The following is a 15,130-nucleotide window of genomic DNA, read 5'->3' as shown; positions in this document are numbered from 1 at the left end:
CTTGTCTCTTCAACTATTTACTCAGACTCTGCGCTAGAATACATTTCGAGTGGAGTTCAAGGTGGCTTGGTTGGTTCCGAGCCCTCACGCCAACTTCAAAAAATAGTCCCCTACTGCGTTTAATGCCTAACCTATTTCCCAAAAGAATATCTCTAATGCTTCTATGTCCAAGATATCCAGTGATCCTAATGCCTCCAATTTCCCTGATCACAATGCCCTCCCCCAACAACCTCTTGGAACTCCAAAACCTACTCAACCTCTCTCTCTCTCTCTCTCTAGCCAATCCCAAAGGCAAAGGTCCACTGATAGCTTCCCCTTCTTCCATTTCTCCACCCCTAGTCATTCGAACCTCTGTGTCTAACCATCCCCCTCTTCTGGTGGATCCCCCTTCTATCCAGCATCAACTGACTGTGGACAGTGTTTCTGCCGCTTTGGCCGGTGAGTCCATGGGTGTTAGCAGTGAAAGTGAAGAAGAGTTTTCTAACAAAGAAGATGATGATATGTCTGGTGACAATGAGGTCGATGATTCGATGACTCTCAACCAATATTAAGCCGATACTAGAAGAGATTCTCTTAACAGAAAAGGAACACACATTGGGACCCCATCCTAGAAGAAGGGCAGACTTGATCAGGGAAACCCTTGCCCCTGATCCTCTCCCTTGCATCTTATAGTTTCAGGGAGTCTTTCTCTCTTCTTCCTACTAGTCCTTTTCCTTTGTTGTTTCCATGACTGTTCTTAATATATTATGTGGGAATTACAGTGGTATCTCGGCTCGGGAGACCTCTACTCGCATTCTAAACCTTATCAGGAAGCATAAACCCTCTCTTGTTTGCCCTATTGGAACTAAAGCTAACAATGTTCGGCTTAATTGTTTTTGTTCTAATATTTTTATGTCCTGACTGGGCTGCCATTTTAGCTGAAGGCTTTTCAAGTGGTATCATTACTCTCTGGAATAGAAATATTGGTTATGTTACCCCTATTGCTGCCTCCCGCAGAGCCTTAGATCTGATTATTTCCCCTGATAATCTTACCCACTATATTGTATTTGTGATTTATAATTCTAATAGTCTTCATGTCCAGTGCTCTTTATGGCAAGAACTTGCCCTGTATTTCCTCCCTTAGCTATCCCTAGCTTGTTTTGGGCGATTTTAATTTGGTTGTCAATCGTCAACAGCGCAAGAGTGGGCCATTTGCTTATTACTCTCGTAAAGCTGGGTATTTTCTAAACTTTATTGAACAGAATAACCTCTTATTTAATTATTCTGGCGCGGCTTTCACTTGGTGTAACAATCAATCTGGACCAGCTCGCCGGTGGGCCAAACTTGATCGTTGCCTGGTGAATGCTATCTGAATGGATAAGTTTTCTTCTTACTCACTTAAGCACTTGCCTAGAATTTTCTCCGATCATGCCCCTCTTTTACTTATGGTTAGTACTCATGTTTTTAAAGCTCATAAATTTTTTTCATTTTGAAAATTATTGGTTGGATTTCCTTGGTTGTCATTAGGCGGTTAAAGATGCGTGGTCTTTAATGCCTCATGGTAACCTAATGCATGCTTTTTCCCATTTGCTTGCTCATACTAGGATGAATATTTTATCTTGTAAACGCTATGGCTTTAATTCTCTTGATTCTGATATCAAAAACACTAAGGCTGCTATTATAGCTTTGGAAAGCTCGGACACCGCTGGTGTTGATGTGACTATGGATCTATCTAGACTTTATGCCAAGATTGCGTCCCTTCATCGCCAAAATTCTTTGCGATGGGCTCAGCGTGCTCATCTTCTTTGACTTCACGATGGAGATCAGAACACAGCCTTCTTTCATAATCTTGTATGTATTCGTTCTCATTTTAATTACATTTCTAGAATTATTGATCTTTGTGGTAATTCTTTCTTTGGGCGTTCAAATATTAAGCACACCTTCATCCAGTTTTATTCTAACCTCTGGAGAGATTCTAATGATAATAGTTACTTAGACATCTTTAGTATGCTGCCGGTTGATCTTCCTTCCCTGTCTGACTCTGAGAGTAGCGCTCTATTCGGGATGTCACTCGAGAGGTGATTTATTGTGTGGTTCTTGACCTTCCCTCTTGTAAGAGTCCTGGTCCTGATGGTTATAATGCTGAATTTTGTCCTTTTTACTGGAAAGATATTGGTGATCAATTGGTTTTTGCTGTTAAATATTTTTTTACTAACTCTGTTATGCCTACTTCCTGTGGTAAGACCTTCATTGCTCATGTTCCTAAAAAAGAGAATCCTTCTCTGGTCTCTGACTATAGTCCTATCTCCCTTTGTAATGTGTGCTACAAGATTATATCCAAGATTCTAGCCAATCACCTTATGACTGTTCTCCCATCCTTAATTGGTCGAGAGCAGTCTGGCTTTGTTGTTGGTCGCTGTCCCTTTGATAATATCATTACTTTGCAAGAGGTTGTGCATTCTATTGAACAATCGATTAATGACCCCTCTAGGATGATCATTAAAATTGAATTTGAGAAAGCTTATGACACCATTAGTTGGAGTGCAATTCTTGCCACCCTTGCTAAAATGAACTTCCCTAGTCTTTGGATATCTTGGATAAAAACCTGTTTGCATTCCAATTCCTTTTCCTTCTTGATCAACGGTCAACCCACTCCTTGGATTTTCTCCTCACGGGGAGTTCGGCAAGGCGGCTCGATCTCTTCTTACCTTTTTATTCTTGTCTCAAAACCTGACTTTGATGCTTAATTATACCCTTGCTCATAATTATATTCCTAGTTTCAATCATAACTTAGGGCCAACTTCAACCATCTTATGTTTGCTGACAATCTTGTCCTTATTACTCAAGTTTCTAGATCTGCAGCCTGATTTGTTAAGATTTGTCTTGATTTGTTTGGTAACTTCTTTGGTCAACATTTAAACACTTCTAAATCAACTGTCTATTTCCCTTCCTGGTTCAATAAACAAGTCCAACAGAGCATTTGTTCTATTCTTAGTATCTGTTCAACCTCTTTCCCATTCAAATATCTGGGGGTTCTTATCTCTCCTAAGAGAATTGCGATTTCCATCTTTGATTCCATGATTGACAAAATTCTTCATACCTGCTCTAGATGGAACAACTTCAAATTATCTAAGGCTGTCAAATCCACTCTTTATCAACTCTTCCCTTCTGTCCATTCCTAACCATTATCTGTCAATGTATCCTTTACTTGATTTTGTTCTTAATACTATTGCCAAAACTGTTAGGAATTTCTCTTGGCATCGGGGTGGCAATGGAAAGGGCATCCACACTGTGGCTTAAAACAATATTACCAGTTCTAGATCTAAGAGGGGTCTTTCGATTCACAATCTCTCAATTGTTAAGCACTCTCTTGTGGCAAAGCATGTTTTTAGCTATTTGAATCGGGGTGATGCTTTCTGGGTTGACATCTTATATTACAAATACGGTAGTATTAACTTTTGGAAGGATTCTTGTCCTCCTAATTGCTCTACTTTCTTCATAGGTCTTTTTTGCATCTGCTACCATCCTTAAGCCTTACTGCTGGATACAGAGTGTTAATCCTGTACAACTTCTATGCTTTTTGACCCCTGGTGCTTTGATATCCCCCTTGTGTTTAAACCAACTTTCTTTGATATTGGCTTCAACTTCAAATCAATTAATCTTTTTGAGTTTATCTTGGGGGACAATTTGGGATTATAGCAAATTGGCTCTTCTTTTTGGCACCTCTCTGAATGATATCTTGCTTAATCTTGGCTCCATTACTTATACTAATCCCAACTTTTGGGTTTGGTTTCCCAAGACTCGCAAAGCTTCTATTGCCTCCAATGTTTATCACTTCTTGAACAGTAGCTTGGCTGCCCCTAATCCTTGGATTGGGTGGAATCGTATTTGGACCATTAAAACTGCACCTCGGGTTAAATATTTTCTCTAGTTACTCTTTCGATGGTCGTATTGCTACTAATGAATTTCTTCATTCTATCAAGTTGGGCCCTAGAAACTTATGCCCTCTTTGTGAGCTAGATTTTGAAAGTATTAAACATCTATTATTCAATTGTGTACATTTGGATCCGAATTGGTAATCTTATTGGTAAGCCTATTGTTTTCCCTGGAGGTTTTTTTGCTAGTGATTGGGTTACGAACAAAGGAGTTTCTGCGTTCACTAAATCAGTTATTGCTGCTGTTACCTGGCACATCTGGAAAGTTCGGTGTGATGTGGTTTTTCGTCATGTTAATCCTAACTTAATTGCTTTAACTTGGAGGGCCTTATGCTTTGCTAAAGATTTTTACCAGGCTAAGTCCACCAATGCTGGGAGAAAGCTGCTGCTGAATAACTTTACCACAGCTGATGGATTATTTCTCTTCACGGCTACATCTAGCAACGCCAGAACTCAGGTTTGTAGTACTGGGTTCTTCTTTGTCGATTCTAATTATAATGTTGTTCTTGCAAGTTGCTGTCCGCTTGAGTCTTGTATCCATTTGGAAGCCAATCTCTTAGCGTTGATCTACGCCCTTCGCGTTGCTGTTCATGGTTGCTACAATATTCAACACATATTCATCTCAAACTCAAACATTTGAAGGCTTATTCAGACACCTGATTCCACAAGTACCTGGAGATTTCTTCACCGAGTCAACACTCTATAGCACCTCCTTACCACTGCCCAGAAGCCTCATCTCCATCTTACTCCCGTGCTTGGATGCTTCCTACATCCAAGCTTGCCAATTGAGCTGCCAATCTTCATACTATAACTCCATTTCATGCAGGCAAAGATCTTCCCAAATGGATTATGAAATGCTTTAAGTTAGATGGTTATACTTTTTAGCTTGTAACTATTGTATTCCTAGCTTTTCTTTTTTCTCTGCTTTCTTGTATTTTTTATGTCTTTGCAGGTCCTGGTTTGTATTGTTAAACTTCTTGTAAACCTTTTCTTTTATTTAATAAAATAGCTTTGCGAGCTCTTTTCAAAAAAAAAAAGAAAAAACAAGCTTAAGTTGAACGGGGGCTTGTGTAGTGGTTGAGCTTGTTGCGGCGTGAGTTAGCACTACAGATGAGTTGCGCAGAGCACATTGACAAGCTTGGGCTTGCCCAGAGCTTGCTGGTGTGTGAGCTCACACTTTGCTTGCTGACAAGCTCGCTTGTGTCTAAGCCCACTTTGTGCTGAATGGCGAGCTCCAGGTGTGCACAACAAGCTCTCTTGTGTTTAAGTTCACTATATGCTAACTGGCGAGCTCCAATTGTGCACAAATAGCTCGGCTGCTGGTTAGGGTGTCAGCAAGCTTTCCAGTATGTTTGTTGATACTCCTGAATGGGAAGAAGTTCTGAAGAAAAATTAAAAAAGGCACAATGGGGAATAGGGATATTAATTGGGACTCATGGGGAAGTTTTCCAAAGGTAGGATTAGAAAGGAATTGGACAGAGAGGTGTATTGGTCTTTTAGAAAATATCAAAGGATGAATTGAGTCATTTACCCTTTTATGAATGAGAGTTGATAACTAAATCGAAAGATAGAGAGTGTTTGGGCAGATAGCGCCATTGATTTTGATTCATCCATCCCAATCAATAACAAAATTGTAATTGACTCTTGTTGTAGACATCCCGCTACTATATATTGAATTACCGTAAATTGGTGGTATAATTATCTAAATAGTCTCTCTATTTTTTCAAACTTACCATTCTAGTCCCTCACTTAAAATTGCAACCCTTTTTGTCCCTATATTATGTTCAAATGAGCCATGTTAGTCCCTCTTTTTTATGTTTTAGGGTTAGGGTTTAGGGTTTAGGGTTTAAGGTGACTGATATGGCTAAATTAAAATTATAGAGGGACCAAAAAAGTTATAGTTCAAACTAAAGGGACTAAAAGGGTAAGTTTAGAAAAATAGAGGGATTGTTTAGGGAATTATACCTAAATTGGTATGCAAGATTAATCATGGTAACTCAAGTGGTCTGCTTATTTATTCATTTTTTAAATATTGAAACTAGGGTAATTGGACTAAAATACTAATTGAACACTGCTATGAGGTAAGTTACCGTATCTGGCACCATCTCAATTTAATGATTTGGATTTAGAATATGGCATTATCACTACATAAAGTTGAGATGAATTACTGTGGGAAAATTTCTTGAAGGACATTAGAGGATATGTTATGTATTGGTTGTGTTTTTATTTTGGCCATTCTTGTTGTCATTGTTGCTTGCCTCTATTGTTAAAATCCTGGTGCTTGATTGACCATTTTTGTTAAAATTCTGGGACAAATTTGGTGTGTTTGGTGTCCATTGATAATATTTATTACTTCAGCTCTTTGTATTTCTGAATATGTAACATATGACTTGATCTTTGACGAAGTAATTTTGTCTGAAATGATTTTAAAGATTTAAAAAAAAGTAGCTCATGTTTTATTTAGTGCTGTCTGATGGCTCTAATTATCATCTATTTTCTTTGTGCCGCACATGTAGGTCCCAGATGATCTGCTGGAGGAAGGTAAGGCATCTGCCAAAGCAGGCTTAGAAGACATGGATGATGATTAGAAAAAAGGAACAAGTCATTTTGTCCTTGACAACCTTCATTGCTTTTGCCTTAGCGGACATTCAGAATGATGCTTATTCAGTTCATATGCATATAAAATCCCACCCCATGAAATACAGAAAATCAGCTGTGGGAACTGGACTGTGTTTGAAGTCTGAACAATTAATTTGTTTTGTTGGAAGAACATAACCCATTTGGATAATTGTTAAACTTGTTCACCATGTCCATCACAGTGGTGGTTCCTAGTGAGGGCCATGATATTTGCATACTGTTCTCTACCAGATCACTGGTTATATCACTTGCGTGATGCTTGCCAAAAAACTTGCCAACTGTTTTTAATCTTCGGTTATATTGGGGAAAGTGCTCGGCTGAAACACAAGACTATTGGTCAAAGCTTAGCATTACTTGGTTTGTTTCTTCAGCAGGTAGCAAATTTCATGTTTTTACCACGAGGACATTTCTCCCAGGCAGTGCTGATAAATTAAATTACTTACATTACAAAGTAACAAGATCATATACATCAAAGATGATATAGCTAGTCTTTCCATGAGATCTCATCTTTGATGGCTTGAGAATTAAGCCTGGTTATTTGGTGTGCTTATGTACATGCTCAGAGATCTAGAAAAGTATCCGCCACCTACTTTCTGATCACTGCCCGAGCGAGAACACTTCGGGCTATACTTCCCGCAGAAGTCAGCTGTGGTAGTTCACACAAACAATGAAACCCTCGTACCTTGCCTATGACAGGAGCATTTATCCACAATCAACACAGTTATTAACAGTCTATAGAATTCAGGAATTGTAGACAGAAATGTACTTACGTTCATATGTGACTATGATCTAATCTGTTGACTTTAAAACAATTTAATGAAAGATGTAAATGCTTAAAAAGGGCTGGATTCTGGGAAATACCATTCTCACTCTGATTTAAACTTGTAACCAGTTTGATGATGTTCCTTGTGCTTCTTAAGGTCAACAAACAAACTACACACCCATACTCCTAACAAAGCGCCCTCAACTGGTGCGAGCCAGTAAACAAGCAAATGCTCCTTGGTCATATGGTCCCCTTGAACATAAGCCCAACCAAATGCCTATAAATAAATTATATGGTTAGACACTTGATCATTTGATGGGGAAACAAACCAAATATTTAGTAAGCTAAAACATTTTCACTACGGCAAGAAAAAAACTCAAAATAGAGGTTAACTTTATCTTATTAACAAAAGGAATTCATTTTATTATGCCTTGCAACCACTGGTAGATATTACTGCAGGCATTTCAATCATTATAATTTTTATCATATCGTTTCCATTTATGTTAATAATTAGGTGAAAAATTGAATGGAGCAGACTTGTGTGCATGTGATTTTCTCAACATTAATATATCACCCTAGCTTTTGTTCACTATCGAAACATAATAAAACACATCATTCTCGAGGAAAAAAGTACAAGAAGCATGTTAGGATGAAATAGTAAATCTGAAGTGGCATAACATCTCAATGGGAAAGATGGAGCGAAAACATGACCATAAAAAAACTTATCAGTAATTAGACATAAACTTGGGCATGTTTGATGTGGATAGGGATGGCAACATTAAGAGTACCTGCGAAAATCACAATTCCTAAACCTAAACCCATTTTTTCAAACCCAAACTCATCCTATAATTTATACTCTCTAATTTATTAACCATCCCATCTTAAACCCATACCAAACTAGTTAAATTTTGTAAATAACAAAAAAAATTTCAATCATACATTAGAAGCTGAATATATTATTTCAGATAATCATAATCTTATTAAATAACTTGATATTCAAAAACTGAAAAGTAGATATTTTGAATAAATTAATAGAAAACTAAGAAAATAACAAAATTTAAAGAGTCAAGCCTCTTGAGGTATCGCCATATGCTGTAGATATATTTGTTTTATGAATCTGAGAAAGTCAAGAAATTTCAAGTGAAAATATGGAAATTAGAAAAAAAAAGTCAAGTTATGGTCACAAACTAATGGCATTAAAGATTTTGTTAAAGATCTTCAAATAATAGTACTTGTTAAGTTAAAATTCAAATTATATATATAAAAATATATATCTGTATATATGGGCATATGTAAATAGATAAACACGTGTAGATATATATATATATATATATGTATGGGTTCTGCTAAGCTGAATATTCATTAAACACAAAAAATTGTCATCCTAGATATGGATAGAGTAAATCCCAAAATGTACTTATAAGTCATGCACTTCATGGAGTACCATCTTGTCTTAATACTTAATTTTCTCTTATTTTGTAGAAAGTAGCATATCTTTGCAACTTACCCTTCTTTACATATAAAGCTTTCTAATGTCTCAAACACCAAATGGTCATGCGGAATATAGAGTTTAACTCATTGGAAGGTCATGAGTTATATGTTCCATATATTTGATATGTGCATATAGGAAGCCAAACATGGCAATCTTGGTCTGGATTTTGCCAGCCAACCAAATGGAGTCAGTAATGAAAGCTTGTGAAATGAGAAAAGACACTAGAGAACCATAATGAAAGAATTGAGATTGAAAAGGAAAAAGAGGCGGCCATTATTAGGACTATAAACAAATTAATTTTGCAGAGACCAAGCACAAGCTTGACTTGTTTTATCTTCATACCAATATTGGTTCAAGCCAATAGAAATGGAACACCAACCTTGGTGGAGGTTGTTGGGGTTTGGTGTGGTGGGGGAGGATTTTGAAGCCAAGTGTAGTTAAGACTACCAAATATCCAAACAAGAACCAAACACAGACTAACTCTTTTGATGACGAAAGAGGATTGAAAATATATATATATGTATATATATTGTATTCTAATATAATATAATAATATACAATAAAATGAGCTACTTAAATCTCAAAGTATGAATAAATTTATAACATTTATAAAAAAAACAACTATTCCGACTGATCAAGTTGTACTCAAAACAAGTGCTTGAACTCAGCTTATTTAAAAAATCGAGCCAAATATTTAAGCTCAAGTTTAACCCGTTTATTATTCAAACGAGTTTCAGTGAGCTTAAGTACAAGTCTAATTCGAGATGCAGTAAATATTTATGGCTTGTTTGATGGTCCTAGCTATGATAATATCATACCATAGAGTAATGCAACAAATGAGGTTTTTATACTTTCAAACCTGGCATGTAGAAAGGAACTTCATAATAAATTAATTTCAAAAAAGAAATGAAATTAATAGTTTGAGTTGCAAATGAATTATATCAGCACTTACTGTAGCTGGGTTCATGATTCCACCAGTTATATCTGAACCTAGAAAATGAAGTATTACTTTGGACAAGCTTGAAATCCATGTTCTTAAAACCAAATTCTCAGGATTTATTTTCTTTATTCCCAATGAGAGAATCACAATCAATAGTGTAAGAAATCCTTCCATTAATGCTCCCTGATGAATATCAACATTCAAGCGAGGGCCATAGTATGCTTCTGGAAAGGTGATTTTAGTTAACCCAACCCCAATAGTGGATCCAACGACCTGAAAAGCAAACCATAGACATAAATAAATGGGGACGAGAATTCATAACTACAACTCTAAAATCAAGAATAATGAGACATTCAGTCAAACTAATTGTCTTTTGGTCAACCAAACCTTGTATAAATATATTAGGATGCAATTCAGAAAATTTCATTTATTAGATGTGAAGTTGCACACACAATTATATATATATATATAAAGTTTGTTTTAATTCATTTGCCACGCTACATAATGTGAACTTTCCTTATTCCAAAAAAAAAAGGCTTTGTTTGTTCCAAAATCCTTTTGTTTCTTTTAAACTAGTTAGATGAGTGAACAATGATTAATATACTAAAACAAGGATTTATCTAAAAAGCTCATTAAATAGGGCTTGAAGATCAGATAGGACTTTACAAGTAAGTCTAACAGCCACAGTGCACAGGTTCTGATTAAGAATAAAAAGTTTGGGATTCAAATCTAGTAAAATGAAATATCTTATTCAAGCTATTTTTCTTAGAAGCATTGCTATTAAAAGCGCAAGAAGCGCTTGTCTAGGCGCCCAAGCAAGGTGAGATGAGGTTATAGCATCTCATAACCCTCTAGGCGAGATGCCATAAAAAAAAGTGCTGTCTAGGCGAGCGCCTCAGCCCAGGCACGAGCAAAAAAGACAAGAAAAGCATTGTCTTTATTAGTTTTGTCCTTTTATTACATATTTTTTTAATGCTTTTTAGAAAATTATATTACAGAGTAATAAATATAAGTTTATAAAGGAGATATAAATAATTATACTTGGAAAGTATAATAATTAAGAAGAGAGAGTTTTCCAAAACACAATTAAGGCAAGAGAAATATATAGAGAGACTTTTTAGGAGAGAATAACACTATAAATAATTATACTTGAAAAGTGTAATAATTAAGAGGAAAGAGGTTTTTTACTTTTTCAAAACAAAATTAAGGCATTAAGAAGAATACAGAGAAGTTTTTTAGGAGAGTTTAATGTTATCCGCTAAGCAAAAAAAGAAAGAGATTAAAAAATAAAAAACGAAAAACTTTAGAAGAATAGAGGAAAACTTGAGAGATTTCACATGAAAGATAAGTACATTTAGGGGCTGTTTGATTCCCCGTATTTTAAATTACAGTGTAAGTCAAATTACATTGTAAGTCATTTTACTGTATTTTAACTTACATCATGGTTGTTTGGTTACCTATAAATTAAAATGCTGCATTTTCTTTTCAAGTGTTTGGTTTGATGTAAATTGTAAGTTAAAATCACCATGTAAAGTAAGTGGTGAGATTACCCATTTTGCAAAATTTTTTATATTTTTATATCTTTTCAATATTTCATTTAAAATGTATTTTATTTATTTAAATCTAATGTATTTATTTATTTAAATAGATTTATGTTAATGGATTTATCCATTTTATTTATTTAAATTAGTTATTCAATATACTTGAATTTAACTTACTAATACAACCATCATTTAGCATACTCACTTCAAATTATGTTCATAAAACAAGATAAAAACTCAATAAATCATATTCAAGAAATCAACATGTTCATCAAACAAATTGGAAACTCAACAAACTAATTTCAACAACCAACACCATTAAATTCTCAACATGTTTATAAATTAGGTCTTGTATACTAAACTTGAAAAGTTTAGATTGTTTTGTGGTTTTATGTTTATGTTTTATTTTGGGCCTTCAATATTTTAAATGATTATTATATTAAATTAAGTTCAATATTATGCAATTTCAATGTTGTTTTCAATTTTTTTTTTTAATTTTTTTAAAATAGCGCTTCATGTCACTCAAACGAATGCCTAGGGTGGTGACTAGGCCCTTTGACGATTTACATTTTCATCACCTTAAGGGTGCCTAGTGCTTTTAATTACACTGCTTAGAGATACGACATGAAACATTTTAGGATTGATGTATACCTTGGACCTCCTTCTAGACAGATCATACATTTAACTTCTACAAATGAAGTAGACCTGGATGCAATGCAATGCAATGCAATGCCAAAGAAGGCGTGAGTCAATCACAGAAGGGACAAACCCAATTTAAGTGTCATCTCCTGAGTCACTTTGCACCAACTTGGAGATGTGTCTAGTGTTATATATGATCTAAGTTTGTCATTTAAATCAATGTAGTTTCCATTCGTCTAACTAAAAAACCAATTGTGACGTTGATCAGATGCAATTGCCCTACATTAGAATTATTCCCATTAATCAGAACCCTCAAGTAACAAAGCAACTAAGTTTCCAATTCCAAAAGTTAGATGTTCCCACAAAATACAAAATCATTAGTAACTGTAAAAGATGGTCTATAAAAGTCTCCACTCTCAAGTGTGTCTTGACTCTGTACTGATGCATCTAAGAGAACTACCATTGCCGTCTCTATTCCTATATCAAGAGGGTGAGGATCCTTTCTATCTAATGGATCTAACTAATTGATGGATAGAAACAGAATGCACAAACTTATAATAGGGTAAAAAAAATCCACAGAATGCTGATGCCAAACTTGGGTTTTGTTCAAGAGGTCTAGATTGGGAAAAATGCAAAAGGAAACAAACAATATGGAGATAAAGGTTGGGGAGATGATTTTCAGCATAAATGTACATTTCAAGTCTACAAAATCAGCAATAAGGAACGAGCCCTTGAACTGCTCTTTTTATAAAAGAACCAGCTCAGCTGAAAGGCAGCACCAGAGACAACTCTTCAGCAAAGAACTAGACAATGGTTTAACATACCACGCCATAATGGAGCATGGTGCATTCACTGAAACAGGATTAACTCATAAGGAAAGCTCTTGATCATGTCTTCAAACAAAATTCAAAGTTTAGATGATTGAAGTACAAGCAAGAAACACTTATCACATCCATTCCCTCATTTACAGTCACAAACTAACACAACAACAAATCCTCAAGAAAGATATCAAACATGGTATGAGCATCTCATAGAGATGGAGAAGAAAATAACTTGACCTTATTTTCCAGTAAAAAAAAAAGGAACAAAATTTGCATGATTCAAGTGCAACAAGCAACAGACTAATCAAATCCATTTCCTCATTTACAGTCACAAACCAACACGACATCAAAACAAACAACACACCCACCAAACAGAGATCAAAACAAGCATCAACGAGGAACAAGAAACATTTCTCATCTCATCCATTCCCTGACTTGCAAACATAAAACAACATCACAACAAAACCCACAATAACAGGATCAAACCTGAGCAGGTATCCTCCCAAAAATGACGAATAGAAACCCAGCAAAACTGCCAGAAATAGCATGACAGAGAACCATGAGAGGGTTGTAAGCTCCACCATTGGTGGCCTTGCCGAGCCAAGAGAAGAAGGAGACATACAGAACAGCGAGAATAAGCTTGAGAAGGCCGATCCCGGTGTGCATCCCTAGTCCGAGGAAGGTGTAGGCAAAGTAGCGAAGGATAGAACCAGACCAAACCCATAGGAGAGAGATCAAGAGATCGGAAAGCACGAGCTGCAGCTCCATTGGTGCCATTCCCCTTCATTGGCCACTTCACTGAGGCCGGAGAAAAGTCTCGCAGGGATTCCAAAGTTTTGGATCAGGAAGCCATAGCATATAAAATAATTTTTTATTATTTTAATTTATTTTTTTTTACAACAAATGTCTTCAAAGGGACAGGCTAGAAGGGGGTGCAATTACCGTAGCTTAACAGCCCCTTAAAAATTTATCAGAAGGATATGCTGACAAGCAGATGATGAGAATCTGTCATATGCACCCCTTAGAGAGCAATGCAAGAACAGTGTTGAAAGAGTTAGGTTTTAAACCTTTCTCCCCCTTGTGTATTTTGTGCTGAGTTATCACTGAAATACTAATGGATTCACATGTTCAAGGCCAGTCTTAGCGAAAATGGGGTCAGGCAAAATCATAAATTTTTTTTAAAATTTTTTATTAAAAAATTTATAAAATAAAAATAAAAAATTATAAATTACTATTAATAATTAAGATAAATAAAATATTAACCTGGAAAATATCTGGAGATATCCTTCTAGTCCTTTGTTTAATTACTTGCAATGAATAAAAAAAAGAGAGAGAAAATCAATTAAAGTTCACTTTTCTTACCTTTTGAGATGCAAAATTATCAATTAAATTTTGATATTCCAGTTGTGATACCAAATTTTTCAATAGAAATGATGGTCAATCCATTTAATCTTTCTTGTGACATAGTTGACCTTAAAAATGATTTTATTAACTTGAATTTTAATAAACTTCTTTCTACTGAAGCAATAGTAATAGGTATAGTTAATAATATTTTATAAGCAATCCAAGCATTTGGAAATGAGTTTGATTTTTGTATAGAATTAAAAACATACAGTGGCGATTGTCTCGTTTATAAAAACTTCTTTCAAAACATTTAACTCAGAAAATAAATCCAAACCATCAATATCAAAAGATGTGTCTTGTTTTAAATAACCTTCAAGATTGAGATAACATACTTTCAATTGATTTTATCTAAAATCTTTAACTTTTGTAAATCATGCAAAAAAACAAAAAAACATCTTCATATATTTTGAATTGTTCAAATCTACTCTCAAAAGAAGAAATTGCTTGATTAATTACACGAGTAAAATAATTAATTCTAAAATCATCTTCTGGCAAATGTGTTACCTCATTAGTATCATTTTCCTCAAATTTTTTTTTCTATGAATAATTCTTTTCTCACGAAACACAGGTTGTATATTCATTTGCACATCAATTTCTTTAGCTGAAATTAATGCTGTTGCAAATCCATTTTCTTTATAATTTTTAAGAAATGCAAGAAAAGCTTTTAATTGACTAATAGCAATATCAATTTGCATGTCTTTGGCTTGTAAGGTTTTACTAACAATATTAATAGCAAATAACAAATCATACTAAATAACCATGCCCACCAAAAATTCAAAGTTTTCAAGCTAGTATATAGCCAAACAATTAGCTTCATTATTTGTTTTGGGATCATCACTAACTTTTACTAACTCAAGTAAAGCATCTCTTATTTCAAGAGCTTGAAACCTTATTGCTATCACACTTTTAGTATGACTCTGCCAAAGAGTTTGTGATAGTGGCTTAACAGTTAAACTAGGAACATGATCTTTTAAATTTT

The 15,130-nt window shown here is 35.0% G+C and overlaps 1 protein-coding gene across 1 annotated transcript; it reads right to left on the bottom strand.

The window, feature by feature from the left end:
* Window positions 1-6,933: 6,933 nt before the first annotated feature.
* On the bottom strand, window positions 6,934-13,587 carry LOC120268377 (probable aquaporin SIP2-1). Its single transcript, XM_039275806.1, has 4 exons — window positions 13,234-13,587; window positions 9,759-10,019; window positions 7,413-7,591; window positions 6,934-7,238 (listed from the first exon to the last, which is right to left on the bottom strand). The coding sequence occupies exons 1-3, from the start codon at window positions 13,522-13,524 to the stop codon at window positions 7,418-7,420; spliced, it is 726 nt and encodes a 241-aa protein (XP_039131740.1). The 5' UTR covers window positions 13,525-13,587; the 3' UTR covers window positions 6,934-7,238; window positions 7,413-7,417.
* Between the last annotated feature and the right edge of the window lie 1,543 nt (window positions 13,588-15,130).

The sequence above is a fragment of the Dioscorea cayenensis genome, chromosome 9 (genome assembly GCF_009730915.1).
Source record: "Dioscorea cayenensis subsp. rotundata cultivar TDr96_F1 chromosome 9, TDr96_F1_v2_PseudoChromosome.rev07_lg8_w22 25.fasta, whole genome shotgun sequence".
NCBI classification, from domain to species: domain Eukaryota; kingdom Viridiplantae; phylum Streptophyta; class Magnoliopsida; order Dioscoreales; family Dioscoreaceae; genus Dioscorea; species Dioscorea cayenensis.
The sequence above is the reverse complement of the archived record's forward strand: the minus strand, read 5'-3'. Positions and strand labels throughout refer to the sequence as shown.

Bases quoted from the DNA above. Each gene is read 5' to 3' on its own strand.
- LOC120268377 (XM_039275806.1), bottom strand. From the start codon at position 13,524: ATGGCACCAATGGAGCTGCAGCTCGTGCTTTCCGATCTCTTGATCTCT. The intron at 10,020-13,233 runs GTTTGATCCTGT...TTTGCTTTTCAG, and splicing joins TTGGGAGGATACCTGCTCAG to GTCGTTGGATCCACTATTGG. The intron at 7,592-9,758 runs GTAAGTGCTGAT...ATTTATTTATAG, and splicing joins GAATCATGAACCCAGCTACA to GCATTTGGTTGGGCTTATGT.